At 44.5% G+C, this 19,301-nt stretch overlaps 1 protein-coding gene across 2 annotated transcripts in view; it reads right to left on the reverse strand.

Annotated features, from left to right (window-relative positions):
- The window catches only part of LOC110982377 (secreted frizzled-related protein 5-like), a 29,931-nt gene extending 16,817 nt beyond the window's left edge, over window positions 1-13,114 (reverse strand). The window contains exon 1 of one of the 2 annotated variants that reach the window (XM_022240739.2): window positions 11,958-13,114. In XM_022240739.2, coding sequence (XP_022096431.1) covers window positions 11,958-12,459 — 502 coding nt within the window. In that variant the 5' untranslated portion in view covers window positions 12,460-13,114. The remainder of the gene's footprint in view (window positions 1-11,957) is intronic. The other variant, XM_022240738.2, reaches the window with a different exon arrangement.
- Window positions 13,115-19,301: the final 6,187 nt, after the last annotated feature.

Below are 19,301 nucleotides of genomic sequence, written 5' to 3' on the forward strand. Positions count from 1 at the left end.
TTTAGTCCTCAACAGGATAGGGGCCTAACAGTTTTTTTTCTTTAAAAAGTGATTTATAAACTTCATGTTCTGTGTTAACTCAAAACGACGAAATAAACGCAGCAATAATCCCATTAGTAAAACGTTCCGGCCAATAACATACTATCAACGAGCGACTCTTGCCCAATCACAGAAAGGGTTTTCTGAAATGCATTGTATTTATATACGAGCGAACAGGCACTGTGATCTTTCAATGGCCATGCATACCAACTAAAACACACAATCACAAAGGCATATTACGATGTCTTAATGCAACACAGGGATCGCTTTAAAGTAAGTTCCGGGAGGACATTGTCTTCGCCTGTTTGTAGTATACCTTGGACAATTCAGAGGAAGCAAAACAAACGGTAATACTAACAAAAGATTACAATGTCAGTGGCTTCAAAGACGACTTTTCATGAATGTTATTCAATGAAGTTGTTCACGTTACATGAACTTGGCACAGGAATCTCAAGTAAAAATTCCTCCGAGACATAATGTGACAACGCAGGGGTCACCGCTCTCACATTTCGGCTATATTCACATCCTTCTCTCAAAACAGTCGTGCTAATATTGTCGAATCATCCGCGACACGGCACGCACACAGCCTCTCCTGAATGTCACACGCGTGTTCAAGAGTGGGGCTTTCATCCAAATCTCGGCGGAACTTTTTTTTTTTTGAGTGAAGGTGAAAATGAGGGGCAAATAAGCGCATACTGGGCGTCGGCAACAGCAACCCAACCGTATCGACTTACATGTTTACATTCACCGGACGGCAGCCACCAAAGGGAAACATGTTTACCTCGAATGATAAATCGGCGCTCATTTTTCAGATTGTCAGCTAGTGTGTGATCTCGCGCCCAAGTCCTCTAGTTTCGCGGCTCTCCCAACCAAAACAAGGAGGGAGTGCTTTAGCTTCCCGGCTGGTTCTGCTGGTCCCGTAAACAGACTCCGACGGAGAACTTCATTCCAGATGGCTGCAGCTGTGTCTGCGCTGGGCTACATTCCGGCATAATGCGCGCCGTTTTATTATTGAACTTTGATTGTCGTCTACCAGTGAAGATAAAAAATCTGTGTTCAACTGCGACGTGCTTAAAGGAGCGTTGTATTTTGGAAGTAATCGTACGGCCATATACCTAGGCTAGGCATGTTATGTAACATCAATGAAAAACTCTTCTCGACTGTGGAACTTAATTTCAACACGCTTGGCGCAAAAAAAGCCTATACAAGCTGAATAATCTTTTGTCGACTCCAGTTTTCCCAGACGAACACTGTTTCTTGGGTTAGTGACGTCAACATCTGTGGGTGACGTATACTTCGCTAAAATGATGAAAACACACACAGTAGACTAGTAGGCCTACATGTATACGGGCTCACGTGCCTCGCGTGACGTCTGCGCATGCTGTTGATACCTCGTTGTCAACAATCGTCGGATACGAGGACGGTAGTCTCCGCACGGAACAATATTTGCTGGTTTCGGTGATTCGAGAACAAACTGGATTAAATTTGCAAATTAAAAGACTCCCTTTACTACACGCTTTGGCGATTCACACAATGCAAAGCATGGCTGAGCATGGTAGCAAGATCGCAAGGATTGAGAACCAGGTATAGGTGTTACTCTCAGTAAAATCGAGCACACTGTAATGAAAGACGTAACGTCTTTAAGATCGCACGCAAATTACACAAACACACAAACTATCATGACATTATTGTCCAGCTAAATAACACGTGGATCGAGTCTGTACGGATGGAATGGTGCAGACAGCCTTCGACATGGCATCTAATGCAATGCCTTGTCATTGACACGTCGTTGGAATTCGCTAAGAAGTCGAGACAGAAATCTGAACGGCATGGAATACTTTTTATCCGTCAAGATGACGTCTGACAAAAACAGGGGCGACCTCGCGTGTCTCCTTACTTTCAGCGAAAAACACACAGAAATCCAAGCGATAAAACAGGTTTCACATTATTATTGAATTTAGCTTTACAGCACGGTGGCACGAAATCGTTTATTACAAGCATTTCGCAGAACCATTATCTGGAAGAGATTGCTGAACAATTACTTAAGTTTCACGTTACCAATTGAAACGCGAATAACATCTGTTCTCTTTTCACATTCAGTGTAGAAAAGAAACTAGGTTTTATGATAGGAGAAACATGCCAAATTAATGATAATTTCTATATATTTTAGAACGATAAGTTCTGTACGCTTGGTAGGACCAAAAGTTGCACGTGGAATGCACAAACAGTCTTATCTCCATGGAATCTATTTTGTTTTTGCACAAAAAGGCCAACAGAAATCAGCATCTCACCATATGTTCTCAAATTTTAAGTTCTTTTGCAAATCCCCAATCTTTAGGCCGTAAATCAACTGCATGATTTTCAAATTGGCTGGATTAAAAAAGTCAGTTTTTCAGTGAGGAAAAAAGTTACAAAATCCACATAATTTGCTATGAAGGAACCGCAAAGAATATTTTGGCTTTACAGACGGGAAATTCATTCATACAGGAAAGTACCAATGATTCCATAGTTACGTGATCCTATAACTGAACTGTTATACGTCACGTCTGGTCTTCGAGTGCATGATATTCCCATTAAGTTCACATACGAAGTTACTTGACCGCACTTCGAGAATAATTACCTGTCCTTATATCAAGCACAGATGTAAACCTTTTTTACTCCTTGCCAAACCTATACCTGAATACCAGCACAACTCGGTACCGAAATTCGGTTATTGCGAACCGACCAAAAAAATCCTATCGAGTTAGGGTTGCTTTGTTGACGCTCCCTACTCGATTGACGGAAACCAGACGCAAGGCTGCGTCAGTCATGGCGCAGTCGTTCGTGGGGCCTGGTAGAAAGGCGCACATCCAAGTTGGTGCCGAATGATTGTGGACATATTGGACCAATAAAATGGGCAATTACTCCCCCCTAGGAAATCAGCTGAGCGGTTGGAAGGATCCCTCCTGGCCTCCCAGTCGACTGAAGGACACCGTCGTGAGTCCCACTCGGCCTCAGTGTTACAAAGGAGAAAATAGGCCTACGTATAAACCAAGCTTTAGACCGACAGTTACCTTGGGCTACTGTCATCAGATTGCACCGAAAACGCTCGTCTGATTTCTGAAGTTTGCGTGGCAGAACGTGACTAAAAGGTTTTTTCAACGTGTCTGTTCAGCGGACAAAAAATTCAAGACTTTAACTTTATCGGTCATAAAAAGTATGAAATTGCACTAGATTGTCCCTTAACACGTGACCAGGCGGATTCTCCTTCACGTTCAACGAAAATGAAACATACTTATCATGGTCGAGTCTGGATCCTAACCCGACAGCAGTGTGCAAAACATTAGCCAAAGGCACACCTGTGAGAATCTTCGTGCTCTAATCCGCCTTGAGCATGACCATCCCTTGTCGGTTAAAGAGAGAGCCATCTTAGTCGGGAGTGTTCATTTTTTTGGTAGCGATGCGACCGCAGTGCATGCATTTCTTAGTCGTTCGTGAACCAGCGAAGTGCATTTCCCAGCAGACGTTTTGAGCGCCAATCACAAGGCACTCTTTAGTCAAAATGATTATCGTCTGCGAACGGCTGACTCAACATCCACTTTTAAAAACAATGCGAACTGCACCAAAACTGAGACAATTAAACCAACCCAAACACGCGTTCATTGAGGGAAGGTAAGTGAACTTCAGCAATTTCTCAAGGAAAAGAAGTGAGTGGTTTTCAAACGCGGCAGCAGGTCTACGGATCACAGTAATTTTATTGCTTTTGCTGTCCCTGGCCCATCTGGGAGTACTATCTGTTTTGTACTGTACCAATTGTTCTGTGTTATCCTGTCATGTCTACTGTTTTGGCCAAATAAATAATACCAATAAAAAAATGAACGGACTTCGTTCTCCGATTATGCTTATAAAACGAGCTTGGTAGGCCTACATCTTCCGTGTTTGGATAATTTACCAGTTCTTAACGCTGTTCTTTGTAATGCAGATCCGAAAGGTGTCTTTATTTCAGTTCAAAGCATGCACGTCTGTTTTCATTCGCAATGCAGACCCAACCAAGCCAACAAGACTGTCAACTTTGTCTGGAACATTAAACTCTCGCCGATTGACACGAGGCACCGCGGGAGTCAGGTCCCATTTTGTGTTATCCACCATAAAAAGCAGTTCCGGCAAACAGAGGCCCGAGATAAGGGGGTTTGTCTCAGGAAGTCTTGCCACCCGAGAGAAGTTAATGCAGACGGGTTCCCTTTTTAAAAGTTCAACTTGGAGTATCCGGTTCGTAAGTGTGACGTCACTTCAGTTTAAACCGCGCCCACTGCACACGTGCACTGCACATAGGATTACATGCAACCATGGAACCGGAAGTTAACGCGCACCTTTCGCAATTGTCCAATGAGAGCCTGCAAATCGTGGCGCGTTTGCCTTTGTGACGAAGTCACTTACGAACCCGAATGGTAACAATCAGTGGCGCATACGATTTGAGATTGGATGTTGAATTTTGAAACTATTCCAGATGTTATGCAGATAACCTTTAAGTGAGTATTTTAAATGTTATTAAAAATTGAGCCACTGAGCGCACCTATCCATCTCAAGGTCTCGCTTGCATGTAATTAATGACGTAAACAAAGAATGTCCCGATACGAAATATGTAACAGCTCTCGTTCCGCTAGTCTCGTTCCCAGCCGTCTTATGGGAGACTGCTCAGCCTGAGTCATCATCGCCGTTCACCGGTTCCACTAGAGACAAGCGTCTTATCTTCCACATCATGAAGAGAAAAGTTGTCAGTGAAGACATGGGAAAGTACAACGGACACTTTTTGGGCAAGAGCTCAGTGTATGCGAGGTAAACCGCTTCAGAAGAACTACAGCCCACAGCCGTAGGCATAGACAAGTGGGTGTCCAATTTTGCTTTGAGCCTGAAAATCGGTGCGTTTACGTTGGTTGCGTTTGTTACTCTTACACACCTATCATGCCAAATATCCTCATCAAATGGGGTCCAGAATACACGGTGCATAATTGACACCAGGAGAAGAGCGTTAATCTGAGATTGTCGACACGCCTTAGCGTTTCTGTCATTTCCCAAATTTCCCCAGGAAAATAACTCAAGGGTTGAAAAGTGGTCGAATTGAACTTGGTGAAAAGGTACACCGACTCATATTTGGTTAATAGAAAAAAGGTCAAAGGTGATCTAGTTGTATACAACATGAATTGCTGTCTTAGGTTTTAGAATAAAATTTGACACTGCTGTAGAATGCGCATGCTTCCGGAGTGACGTAATAGCACCGAATAACAGAACGGGAGTTTATGACATGTCGATGTTGCGGTTGTTTACACCACACAGCCTGTATTCTGCCGCTATTGACAGTGCATAGACAAAATGAGCCCCGATGCGTCACGACAGAACCCCCCCCACCCTATCTCCAAATTCCCTCCGCTTCCCCCTCCCCAATCGACGCCGCTCAGCCGCGCACGGGCCTAAATCTGGCCGATCTTGGCACCAACTGCCGGTGCGAGGACGATCTCGTGGACAGGTTTATCCGAAAACCGGACGGGACCGGACTGAACCGGAAGGCCCCGGTGGAATCCGGAAACAACACAGGTTTACGTGGGGGGAGTATTTTTGTAACGTGTTGATTGAGTGTGTGGGGAAGGGGGCTTGATCCGGAGGCAGCGGAGACGCTACATGGCCAGGGTGTCAAGGTCGACATCACCGGCTATTAAATTATTGCCAAAATACAATTTGCGGCAGCCACAGGGCTTGACCAGATCTGCAAAAAAGGTCACATTGGGGTTTACACAGCTCCGTTATACGATATACATGAATATTTTAAGAATGGTTTTGAACGCTGCAATTTGACCTTGTGACCCTGACAATTCAGCCAAAAGCCCTACATTTGGCCCACGTATACTGCGCCAAACAGGAGCGGCATTGGCTCGATTTATCTTCCTCTCAACCAAAAGTTTAATGAAATCGAACGATATCGCTGAGTAATTGTAACCCTCAAGAATCAAGCACCAATCCCTGAAGATAAAGAACTTTTCCAGGGGGTTCAGGTTTCCCAATTAATACCCTTTCTAAAGCTCTGGCAACTTTGGCCCACGACAAGAATTTGTCATCGGTATTCTACACTAATTTCCACTCAGGAAGGCGAAGTTATTTCTGAATACAAAAAGGGAAATTAAGGAGGAGGAAACGCAGCAAGTAAAGGACCCCAAACAGGGGTCAAATCGGGTCAGACGAGGGTCAGATGAGGTCACTACCTTCAATGTGACGTCGTTAGTCACCTGCAATAACACAAAGTCTCGAATCGATAAATACCATGCAGGCAGTCAAAACAATGGATAAGACGGCTGATCATTACATATTTCCAAGTCGGAATGCTAGCACACAAGTCCTTTCAAATGTTCTTGCGATTCAAACAGAGAGATTGAAAAGATGGATAACGTGTGGTTTTTCGTTTATCAGCTGGTGGCATAAGCGATTGTGCGGCACGTGAACATCTGTTCACTTCATTCTTTACTATTTGTGAATGTATAACGAATAGCATTCCACCACAGCTTAAGTTCACGTTGGTCTTTTTGGGATATCTCGAAACTTGAAACTCGTTCTCGGAAAAAAAGGGAGAAAATACTGTCGCAACCTTGATGCCATGGGGCGGCCAAAAAGGCTAGAGCTTTCTCTCAGGCAGTCTACTCTGCAACAAATGACTCTAAGTCTGTAGGGGTCCACAAACTGAAAGTACATCATGCCACGAGTTGCCGGGATTATCCCCCGGATTTCTCCACAGTAAGAATTCTGCTTCCAGGTTTTTTGCAACCCCTGGCCTTGGGCAAGGATGTTGAATCCTTAAACTTCACAACCTTCGGTGAGGAGGCGTCTCGACTGTCACATTTGACAAAGCTTATGGCTGTTCTCCACTTAAATACTTGGTGGAGGGTTTTTGATGGACATCGACTCTCGAAAAAAGTCTATAACCAGATTAAGTAAATTAAAGATACAAACTTCGCTAATGTACATCAACAAATAATAAAAATTCAGTTGTGGACCAGCAGTGCATTAAGGAATAAAATGTTTTCGATTAGTAAGGATAGTAAAAAAGCCGTTCTCTGGTGTTCAGCTCAAGCGTAATCACTCCTATTCGGATTTAATAGGCGAAATAAAGTATAGTGTATACATGATAAGATTAGGTAAGTTAATAGTTGAGGCTTTATATCAAAGAATTTGGGATAAACGTCCGTGTCCTGATGTATCTCTGGGATGGAAATGATATTCAACATGGTGATTTCCGATTTCAACCTTAGGAGCGTCATCAGTTCGGAAGGGACGCTGCTGCGAAAATTCAGTAAATTTTGCTTGTCGTAATTTTCTGTTCATGTCGCGTGGAGGGGTTCCGACTATTTATGGAATGGAATGGGATATGTGCTCTTCCAATTTGCTACATCTCGAAATGATATAAAGATGCAGTTCTTACATCAAGTGGACGTTGAAATTAATACGATGATTTCAATGCCATCAATCAAATGAAGACTAAATATGTTTGACTAGATCAAATCTTGCTATTGGCTTGAATCATACTTTGCCTTTGGTTCGCCTGGATATTTTTTTTTCACAGACTTTCAAACTGTGGCAATTTATTGACAGCGCAAGGGAATATGTCACCTGTTTCCGGTGGATGAGACTCTGGAGGGGACAGGAATGACCAAAGGGTCCTTGCTCTCTGACCAACCCGTCCTGTCGGTGGGCAATGCTCTTCTTTGATGTAACCTTCTCCAGCCGCTGTATTGTCCAGTCTGTTTATCTTTGATGGCATCGGTGATCAGCCCTAAAAATCCCTCAAAATAATGTCTCTTTAAACACCCATTCACCGCCAAAGAATGTCCACTTCGATGTTTGCTTCCTACGTTTTTTCCCCGGCTTGACCCAAGGTCCTTTCCTCCGATCGTCAGCCTTTACTCCTTTTTTTGAGGGGGGTCTGTAAGTCCGCCATTATGCAATGAGTGAGAGACCGCACCGCCGGTTCAACACCCTCCTTTCCCGCCTACATGTCAGGTGTAACGACGAGGGTGGAAGCAATTAGCACCGGACCCTTCAGCTCCTTTTATGCGCCCAAATGACCCATTGTTGGGCTGCTTTCACGGCTGTCGCGGTAGCCATCAAAAGAAGGGGGTGTGTTGCAGATGACTAATGATGACCCGGGATGAAAGCGCGGACAATGAGCAGGGAAGCCCGCCAAGTACCGGTCCCGTCGCCTCAGAGCGCCCGGAAGGGCTCTTGAAGAGAAGGGGAGAGGTTGTCTGAAGCCCCCCTAATGATGACCACAAGCCTGAGGTGGGGGACAAGAGGATTCGGGCATCCTTTCTTGTCATCTTTACGGGAGAGACAAGATGTTCTCCCTGAACGATTCATCCAAGAGGAATTCCCGATGGATTTAATTGGCCGAGCTTACATGCAGCACGTACGGGTGGCAAACCGACGCGCACGGCTGGGGGAATTAATATTGAAGAGAAAAAAAAGCGAAACAAAAAAACGAGAAGACAGGGTTTACCGAATCTGTTAAGCCACTGTTAGGGTTAAGGATTAAGATTAGCCGCGTTTAAAAGGGATCAACACAACTAGGTATTCAAAACAAATTGTTGTCCGCGTGGAGCAAAGACCGGTGTCATTTCTTGAATTGGCGTCCCACCCTGTGACAGAACGAGATGGACGCTAAAATGATGGAACTGGTGTCAGATGAGGAAGACACTTTGAAAAACAATTATAACTAGTAACAAGATGAGAAAGGTAACAGAACCGATAAGGGTAATCGGTTACAACTAGACCTGACAGGCCTGGAAGAGGGAATTCTTAAATTCCAGCGGGACCGTACAGGCTACGTTCAGAATTAAATCCACTACTTTAATCTAAAGGTTTAACATCTGTCTTGATTGCGTCAACGTTCCTGGTTGCAAATCTGATCTAAAATGAATACAATATACTGGAAAAACAGACAAATACTGAAAGAACACAAGAAAGAGAAATTGGTGATTTTTTTTCAGTTAAAAAGACGCCTTCCGTGCAGTGTACAGAAGATAAAATCATGCTGGGAGTCTACTGTCCATTCAAATCAATTTGCGGGGAGGAATGAAAGTTTAATCAAATTAAATATGTTTTCCAGTGAACAAATTGTGTCCTGGCACACAACGAAACACAATAAAAATGATCATCCAATCCTCCCCCCCATATTAATTAAGCATATACATGTAAATTAATTAAAGTTACAGTTTACAAATATCTTCCTTAGAGCGCAGTTCTATGCATGGGAAAAACACTAACCATCATCCAGTTTCAGTAACCTAAAATACAAATAATTGGGTTTGGATAACCTGTCAAACTACCGGTACTGTTTACACGCATTCACGTTGGGCAACTAATTTGCTTCCGATGATTAATCTGAGGGAGATTGTCTTCCATAGTGTGTCTGGGTTTTACAAGGGGTAAAGAGGACGAGGGAATTGAACCCCAATTTATTTTTCGAAAAGAATGACCCAGCTAGGTTGTTTACTCATGTCTTAACATGCTGTCTCCTATTCATCAGGTGCATCGTTAAAAAAGAAAACTTATACATGACCAGCTCGAGGGATCGCTAGGAACGGAGCGCAGGGGAGAGTTCTAATTGTGTGAAATTGCAAAACATGGTCCCGTTGGGAGACGCTTGGAATTCGCTTCCCTCCGCCGGGATAAATGTCAAACTCCTCACAGTCGTGACCTGATTCTGCCGTCCGGGATCCGGTCTTGTGCGGAGACTGGCCCCGGGACGGGCCTGCTCTCCTTGCCTCCACCAATGCGCATGCCATGACGTGCAGATGCGCTGCTAGCGCCCACCAAGCCACTGGGCGAGAACAGGTGCGCGTGCGCATGCCCAACGGGCAAAACGTAAGGAGTATCCCCAGCATGGTGTTCAACCTCATCACACAAAAACCTGGACCGGTGTGTATTTCAAGATGGAGTCGATTCTCTGATGAAACCCCAGACAGACTGTCCCCCTAGCAACCGCAAAGTACCAAAAGGGGAACTTTGGTTTGTCTGCACGGACAATTGGTCATAAAAACAATGTGTTTTAAATTTCCATTTTTTCTAGAATGATTTTCAATAGACAACTTTTGAACAACAAACTCAGAGGGAAAAAAAGGTATAGTACGAAAGGACAGAAGCCTAAGCCTTAATCTAATCTGCTTTAATTACGTCAATGTTTTTTAGCCGCTCCGAGATAACAGAAAAACCTGACAAACAAACCATTTTTTTCCTTCTTCGCTTGATGACATTCCTGAGGTAAAAAAAGGTCAGATCTGCCACTCATCCAAACAAACTGAATGTTCCCACTTCTCACAGCTATACAACAGCTTGAAACCAATCTTGTTAATTCACTGGCTGATAACTGTCTTGTGCGATTTTTTTTGTTTCAATGAAATCAATTTAAAACAAGAGCGTAGGTTCACTGAAGGAGGGCGACGATCGTGGGGCACACGTAGCTTTGTCCTTCGTGGTCTGAGTGACGGGGCTTCCACATTAATTTACTTTATCGTTCAATCGCGTTATGAAAGACACATGAGCGAGTCGTCTTGGTGACTTAATTAAAAGTAGTCTCATTTTTATGCAAAGTGCCTTAAGATCTTTGGATATGGGGGGGTTGCAAAGTTAACGACGACGAGACGGAAAGATAGAATCGAAGGGGAGATGGTTATCTGAGAAGTGTCTTGGGAGACCATCCGGCGCCGAGCGGGCACCGCCGAGCATCGATCGACAGGCATGCCCGCCTGACCTCGGTCAAGAAATGATAAGACACGCAGTCTGAGATGGGGGGGGGCACTTGGCTCAAGGTAAGTTCAAGCTATGGTGTAAGTTTTTAATTGAATCCGGGGCCGGGGGTAAGACCAAGCCGGGGGGTTACGTCGGGGATGGAAATGAGTTCCCAATACCTCCGGCGTTCTTCTCTCCAAATGTTATGAATGCTAACGCTGTGTTTTGATCAAGGACATACTAAAGAGGAAATATGCCCTGACATAATTTTTTTAATAGCATGCATCGTTTTGCACCTCATTACATGATGTACTTGAATAAGTCAAGATGAAACTAAGTTAAGGTTTCTAGTCTTCATGGTCTTTCCATTACGAATACAAACAACTCAATCTTCAGTTATCGAAAAATCAATTTTCGCTATAAAAAACAGTTATTACTAGTTCTGCTATAGTTGTAAGTTGTTCCGGAAAAAAGTATTAAAGGTAACCCATGAGTAAACGTCACGTACATGTACAGCTCATGTACGTGACTTTAAGTACTTGTGTCTGTAGGGCGCTAAGTCTAAGTTATAAACCATATTACTCAAAATACAGCTTCGATAAAAATGTCGGGAAAGGCAACCAACTAGTCCGATTTCTCACCATATCAACGACACTACACTGCCGATATTTTCCAATAACATATTATGTTTCAAACAACCACCATCGGATTATGCATGTACACACTGCGACGGCTTTAAGACAGGCGATGGTTATGTGCGGATATATTGCCGTCAATGTCGGGGGCTTTAGGTCGATCTGTTTGACCCTGCGAATTACACGCTAGAGGTTTGGAAGTCACTGTTACCATGACAAATAGAATAACGGCAATGCAACCAGGTGAGCGGCATCTGGGCTGCGGGATTATTAATCTCGTCTACAGTCTTACCAGCCGAATCCTTTTCTCCCTCCGTCTCTTTAATCTGGATAAAATGAAACTACAGCTCTCACTCAGCTCTGTCAGTGTGTCTACAGACTAGAAACTACGTAACATTAAACTGATTGAAGGCACAGCATGCATTTAATAATGGTTGAGTGCAATACAATGCTCGCGACTATTGTGCTCTTGATCTACAGGCCTGGCAGGTGATCAATTAGTTAATTGATTGGTTTATTGATTGCGAGACTCACCTGACATGCCCGACGGTATCAGGCTGGACTGAGTGGGCTGGTCCGTGGTGTTCTTCTGGCGCATCTCCGACTGGATGCACAGGCCGTTGTCCTCGGGGAACAGGTCGCATTCCAGCATGGCCGGCCAGGGGAAGCAGTTCCGGACCATGATGGGCTCGCAGTTCTGCCGGACCTTCTGGCAAAGGGAGCGGCAGGGGTAGATGGGGCGGTCCAGGCAGACGGGCGAGAACAAGGAGCAAAGGAAGAGCTGGGTGTCGTTGTCACAGTTGACGATCAGCAGCGGGATCCAGCCCTGCGACTGGTCCTTGACTTCGAAGATGGAGTCGTGGTCCAGGAGGTTGGGCATCCGCATCCGGTTGTAGCCGATGTTCTGGCACAGGGTGAGATCGGAGGGTATGTCCACACAGGTCGGCTTGGTGATCCGACCCGAGAGATCCATGGCGTAGCCGGCCGTCATGCGGGCCAGACACGCTGCAAACACGACCGTCACGAACCCCAGCATTGTACTATATATCAGCCGCTCCCCTCTCGAATAAAAGTGACAGACTGAAGTATGCAGTCTCCTTCAAGTCAGCTGCGCACCAAATGGTCCTCTCTTTACAACAACACTGCCAAAAATATCCCCCCAAAACAAACAGGCCCGGGTAGAATCTATTTGCTCACGGTGGCTCAATTGGTGTGGCTCTGTTCGCTCCTGGCGTGAAACTCCACAAGGCCAAACACACGCGAAGAATGGCCTTTAGTCAACAAAATGATTCACTTGTCTGAAAGAAAGTCGATTTGGTTGGGCAGACGACCAACTTACTAAGTCTAAGAATTCAGCCAGGACGATCTTGTGTGGCATGCGGCGGCGATGAAGTGAGCGGTACGTGGTGCAAGCTGCAGTGCCTTTCACCCACTCACTGTGCGGTCTGTTGTTCGGTACTTCGCCGTGTAGTTGAAGTAGAAGTCACTGGTATATTGTACGCTGCTGTGCAGCTCGGCACAATGACTAACACGTACTGACGTGCATATACAGCGCTCCCCTGCCACACACTTACTAGTTACCCCACAGAATTGCCCAATTTATTGCCAGACAGGCGTTCCTTGTTTTTCTTTTGCCGGCTGCTCAATAAAAACCGCGGGAGGGCGCATTGCGGAACATTGCCGGACAAAACGCTGATCTTGAGACACTTCGCTAATGATGTATTATTTATGTCAACCAGATTACAGTCGAGTTTACCATTCACTACGGTGAAGGGAAGAAATCTTAATGATCGCGTACTCAACTTTGAAGCCAAATCTTTGGAAGTTCGTGTCATCTTTAGAAGTTCGTGTCACACCGCTTGCCTATCAGGCCTTTTTGATTTGATAAAAACCAAGCCAACCAGGTGACAAATTGCACCTTACGAAACAATAGGTCCACAGAAAACCCCCTCGGTTGAGTGGTACAGTCTGAAATAAGAAATGCTTCTTTTTTTTTGCTTAATGCGCATGCCAATCAATACATGTAGTATGGTTTCCACCCCCTGGTTTTGTGATTTTGAGCCGAACCAGACTCAGGACATGCATGATGGATGAGGTCCATGTTCTGCACGTTTGCCAGATTGATTGTTGCATCTGTAGGTGACGTTCACCCCTGGAATCAAGTGTTGTTCTCACCTTGGAATAGCCCTTGCGCTTGTGACGAGCTGATGTGCTGTTGTCTTGATTGATTGTCGGACCATCACTGATTTCTGGTCGCTGCCGGAAATTGAACGCAGGGCGAAGTGTAACAAGGTGTGCTTGGCTGTTGTGGGGGAATGTGAATGACATATGACTACACAAAAGAAAAAGAAAAAATCAAAGATCGAATTAAGAGAAAGAAGAGTAAAAGACTACTTATTACGACCATGCAGCTGACCTGAGTGGAGAAAAGAACTCTTTCTTTTTGGACATCAAATATTTGAGAAAAAAGACCTTCCCGTACACAGCAGATTTATCTGCTTTTGAGGGGATGTGGATCCTAGACAACCGGACGCGTGTATTCAGGTTTCAAACTAATGCAACCTGGATTTAGGTAACATTCGTAACGTGTCGAATCTTACGCCGAAATTTGGGAAACCATGAGACAAGATCTTGCGTACGCAAATTGACTTTGAAAGAGTGCCAGAGGAAACGAAATTTCAAAACACACATAGCCTAAATATCTTAGGGTTATTTTGACGCTTTCTATGAACGAGACACATTTATCACCTCTTTGCATGATGAATTGAGACGTAGCTTGAATAACATTTGCCACTCCCAGATGTGGCGAGAACTTTTGAAACAGACAAAAACGGGGAGAAAATATTGCCGTGATGAATTGAATAAAGCATTGCGAATGACAGACTAAGGCCGCAGACACTTCTGAGAGAGCCCAATCTGGGAAACCTTAGACCAAATTGATTGATCCCCGTGCTCGTTCAAGTTACACCGATTCCGGAACTGAGATCTCAGAAGTCTGTTCCGTGCGCCGGGTCGAAGCCGGGCAGACGGTGTAACAAACACCCGAGCAATGTTGCTGACCCAGATTGGCCTGGACAGCGCAAGAAAGGAGAATTCTCGGGTGGAAGAAACCCGAGCCGAACATTTATATAAAGCCCGTTCCCCGCGGATTGTCAGCGGAGCGCGGCGCGGAGGCCTCGGTTTCCGATGGGTGAATAGGTCGCATTTCACTGGCGGAGCTCATGGCTAGTGCCGTCAGGTGTCGGCGGTAGAGTTGATACGTGCCTGCCCGAGGTATAAGCGAGAGGGAAGCCATACAATGGAGGACTTGTGCTGGCTGTAGGGTAAAACTATGAAATTCTCGTGGAAGTTTCCTCGAATTAGACTCGTGCTTGTCAAGAGTAGCAGAGCTGAGTCTTCAGAAACAAAAGAAGTCATTGTAGCAGAAGTAACGAACATAAAGTTAATTGTTGTATTTCAGGAAATAAGACAGATAAGACAGTGCTTCCTTCCAATTTGAATAAATCGGGCACTGACGGTAAAATGCATCAAATTGAGCCAATCAGAGAACATGTTTCACGCCGCACTGAAATTCTCACAGACAAGGGGGTGTTTTAAAGAGACGTGATGTCTGTTTTGAAATAAGAGCAACTGGGAACAGGGAACTGATCTCGCCATTTTTGTTGTATGAAACCTTTCTGCTGAAGTAAATCTAGCATTGGAACTGTGGTGACCATTGGGGTTTATGTGAACATGCGTAATTATTAACGAAATGCATTTCGATCTCACGAGCCTCGGAGTTTGACGATTACTGTTCCCACTTATCATGTAGGCCTAATGATTTTTGTTGTTCCGGGATGAAGTGTACTCTGCTAGATCATGAACGTTTGCAACATACACCGGTATATACCTCTGCCATGAGCAGAAGTACCCCCTCATTGGTTGAAAAGAGACATGTTGGTGGGGAGAGTTCATTTTTTGTCGGTGGCGACGCGACCGTAATAACTCGTGCAGTTCATAGTCGTCTGCATCTATGAACCAGCGGAGTGCATTTCCCGTCAAAGAAGCCTCAGTTGCTAGGAATATTGCGCCCTCTCTTGGTGCCGCTTGGGGCTCATAATTTTCTTTAAAATTAATGTATGAATCTAATTCAACATCCCATTGGAGTGAAATGCATTGAAAAAATGTGGTTGTATTCGAGTCGAATGTAGTAGATACGAGGCGAATTAGAATACAACAAAATTGATCATTGTCATGGTAGTGATTACAAGGTTCAGTGGATAGGCGGTTTGTGTACAGGGATGGGCATGCAAAGCTAGTATGGAAATTCGGCACTTCACGCTTGCTACCAGCAACGACAACGCTTCAATTTGTTATTTCATTATTTATTTAGTTTAATGTCACTGTCGTATATAAGTATAGCTAGCTTGAGAGCGCTGGAGTGCATGGGTCAGCTTGCATACATTTTCACTTTTTCCCAAACAATGAAAAAACAGGTTTTTTGTGGTTTTTCGTATCTGGCGACCACCAGAAGCAAAAGAGCTTTTTCATCAATTGTAATTCTGATTCCTAAGATGTATGAATATTGTTTTGAGTATACGAACGTTTGCACTAAGATTAATGTATGCCACTGAAATCGGTATTAATGGAATGGCGATTATCAGCAACACCTGATAAAATGTTGTAATGTTAAATCATGAGCGAAAGTAACGACGGCTTATTGTTTGTAACATGCAGTTATCGATATACACTACTCAAAAAAAGTGAAGGACCAAATACTTCAAGCATTTTAAAATTTTCTTCATTCCAATGAGAATACCATCAGTCCGAGACAAACAAAAAACGAAAGAACTATAGACTAATCCGATAAGACGCCTTAACTGCGGTGGCACCGAGCTCACACGCACATGCTTCAGCTTGACGCGCGCGTGCGTTTGACAAACCACGACACCTCATTGGTCGAAGAGGCATGTAACGTGCGCGTACCACCTTTCCACGAGCATTGTGCCAGTGCAGTAATGGCTTCTAATTCTGGTAGTCGAATTACACTATAGACCCCACTCATTGCTTGGAAAAAAAAGTTACAAGTTGAGAAAAAAGTGGTCCTTAATTTTTTTGAGTAGTGTAATTAAGGCTGCTGCTCGCACAAACCAAATAGATGAGCAGGGTGTGTTATTTTGGTAGGTGATGGAAGTAATACGGGCGTTTCACAATAGCGCGCCATCAAGAGTTTGCAACGCGTTGGCCAATCACAGTGCGCGAGATCTGTCGACCCAATGCGCGCTTGGAAAGGGTCGACAGATTTCGCGCACTGTGATTGGTCAACGCGTGGCAAACTCTTGGAGGCGAACAATTGTGAATCGCCCGTATTGATAATGCATTTTTTTAAACATTAGAAATCAGCGTCCATGCTTTATGGACAACCGAGGGCGCTGTTGCTGTGATGCCATCTATGGAAGATATGAAATATTTCATTGCATGGATCTTCCTGCTCAGAACGTGAGCCCAGAATTTACTCACTGAAAAACTTGTCTTAGAAAGTGTTCCAAGCTTGCTCACAGTTATATACTTACACAACAATGAATCACTAAGGAGTAGTATTAGGCCTGCAAAATCTATGATTAAAAAAAAATAGGTTCCTTCTTCCCAGAACAGCATCACAGTTCTGCTCACGAACATGGAAATACTCAGTAACCTAATAGCCAAACAAGGGAAAGCAATACCCTTTAAAACAATGAGACAAAAATGCACTGAAAATGAGGTCAACTGGGGCACAAACGTGCATTTTAGATTGATAAATCGTGTAATGTTTCCTTTAAGAAGAGAAAGAGGAACGCAGGGAATTGGAGGCGTAACCCCGCGTCGACTCGAATTAGGCCGACTCGGAATGCGGTCATTTTTTGACTCGAGCCTTGACTTGGAAATATAAGGGCATATGATTTGACTTCAGAGAAATGTGACTGGGGACTTAACAATACTTGAACTAATTTGACTTCTATAACTTGTATGACTTGTGTAATTTGATTTGTACTACTACTAGGTTTTTTTTTCAAATGAATACGAGAAAAATTGTGCCTTCGACTTTCTGTTTACAAAACTTCAAACTTGTCGTTTCTAGTCACGTCTGAAATATGATATTATAATGGGAACAAATTGACGGACATGTCAAATCTTTTTTGCCGTAAATATCATTGGTTAAATAAAGTCAATTAAGTATGTCAAAAAGTACAATTTCCATGTCAACTATGACGTCAGATTTGTCGGGAAAAAAGACGAAGACTCGACTTGAGAAAGTTGACTTGAGACTTGACTCGACGCAGGCAAAATAAATTGCGACTGAGCTTGACTTGTAGGGGAAAAACATCTTGCGACTTGACTCCCGGAAAAACAGTGACTTCGTTAATTATGACCCTGCGACCATAGAGCTATAGGACCTTACTTTATGCTCGGACCTCCGTGCTTCAACAGAAGAATGGAGCCCTACGTGGTATTGTAGACCAGGGCACTTTTCTTCACATGGAAAGGTCACACAGATTGTGACTGATTACTGGATAGTCCAATTGAAACACCAGGGATCTCCACAAAAGCCACACAGTTTCTAGCATGTAAACAATGTACCATGATGATGTGTACTGTATTATGATTCCAACTCATGAGATCCCATAGGCTCTCCACTACTGAGCTTCGTTTTCTATAGCGGCCAACAGCTAGCACCGCATGCACTGCCACTGACCGGCCCTGATCCAACCTCATCAGTTCTCACCGCGGGAGGGACTCCAGAAACCAAACTCATTAGCATAATGAAACGCCAAATGTTTACCATAGTTGTTTGAATGACAGGTGCCAAGTGTTTCGGAAAAGTGCGCAAGTCAGGGTAACTGGGGGGTTACAAGGGTCAGGCCAGACTTCCCCAGCCCCCTCCACCCCAGGGGACCAATTAGCAAGATAGGGCCGGCTATTAAAGAAGGTCAGTCATTAGCCACCGAAATTACATGAAGGAGTTAGGGTGTCAATCTCTTTCTTTATACGAGACCACAGGGGTCTTTATGAGGGGATTGTCCCTGATTGCTGACGAAGTTTCAGCGATATCATATTCCAACCAGTGTCAACGTCAACAGCTTGAAATCACTCTGGTTGAGCTTTGGCCGTAGCTCTACTGAAGGGTGCTGTCATTTGACAAGAAGTATAATCATGGTGCACACACTAGGTCGTTGGTTTCAATCAAGAGTCGCGTGCAGTGCACAGCCGTATACCTATCTGGCAAGGCAGTCTAGTTCAGCAACAGTGATGCATTTTAGGGGGTGCACTGGTGTTTTGTCATGCATATTACCGATGGACGCAAGTTGTTTGACGTCGTCAACTCTTTTTTTTTGGGGGGGGTCGGAATGATGAATCGGTTCAGCCATTGCCGAAGGACATAGGTTTCCCAAAAGAATGTGCAAAGTTTCAATCTCTCGCGATCGGAGGAACCGAACGACGACCCTTCCGACTCCACTTCTCCCTCGCGCATTCCCGCCGATTAAAATCTTCCTGCGCGGGAGATCGAGAGCCCGGGAGAGAAAAAAACAAAACAGAAGCAGCCTTTTCGTGAATATATGGCCGGCAGGTCGCAGGTCGGAGTCGGGGCTGGCGCAGAAGGAATACCAGGGCACTGGGGGACGGGAGCTTCAGGGGGAGACCCGCGGACACCACCCTGGGGTAGAGCGGTCGCAACTATTAGTTCAAGTGATGGTTTATTTATTGGTCTACAGCTCGAGTGCCGCCGAGAATGCTAGGAGCGGGTGATTCGTCATTCCATTTTTTATGATGTTGGGGTTCGCGGCACAGCTGGTGGAGGCATCCGGTTAATAGTTACGTAAACAAATACGGGCGATTCAACGCGTTGGCCAATCACTGTGC

This window comes from Acanthaster planci, linkage group LG21 (assembly GCF_054643075.1).
Source record: "Acanthaster planci isolate LZ-2023a linkage group LG21, COTS_SCS, whole genome shotgun sequence".
In the NCBI taxonomy this organism is placed as follows: domain Eukaryota; kingdom Metazoa; phylum Echinodermata; class Asteroidea; order Valvatida; family Acanthasteridae; genus Acanthaster; species Acanthaster planci.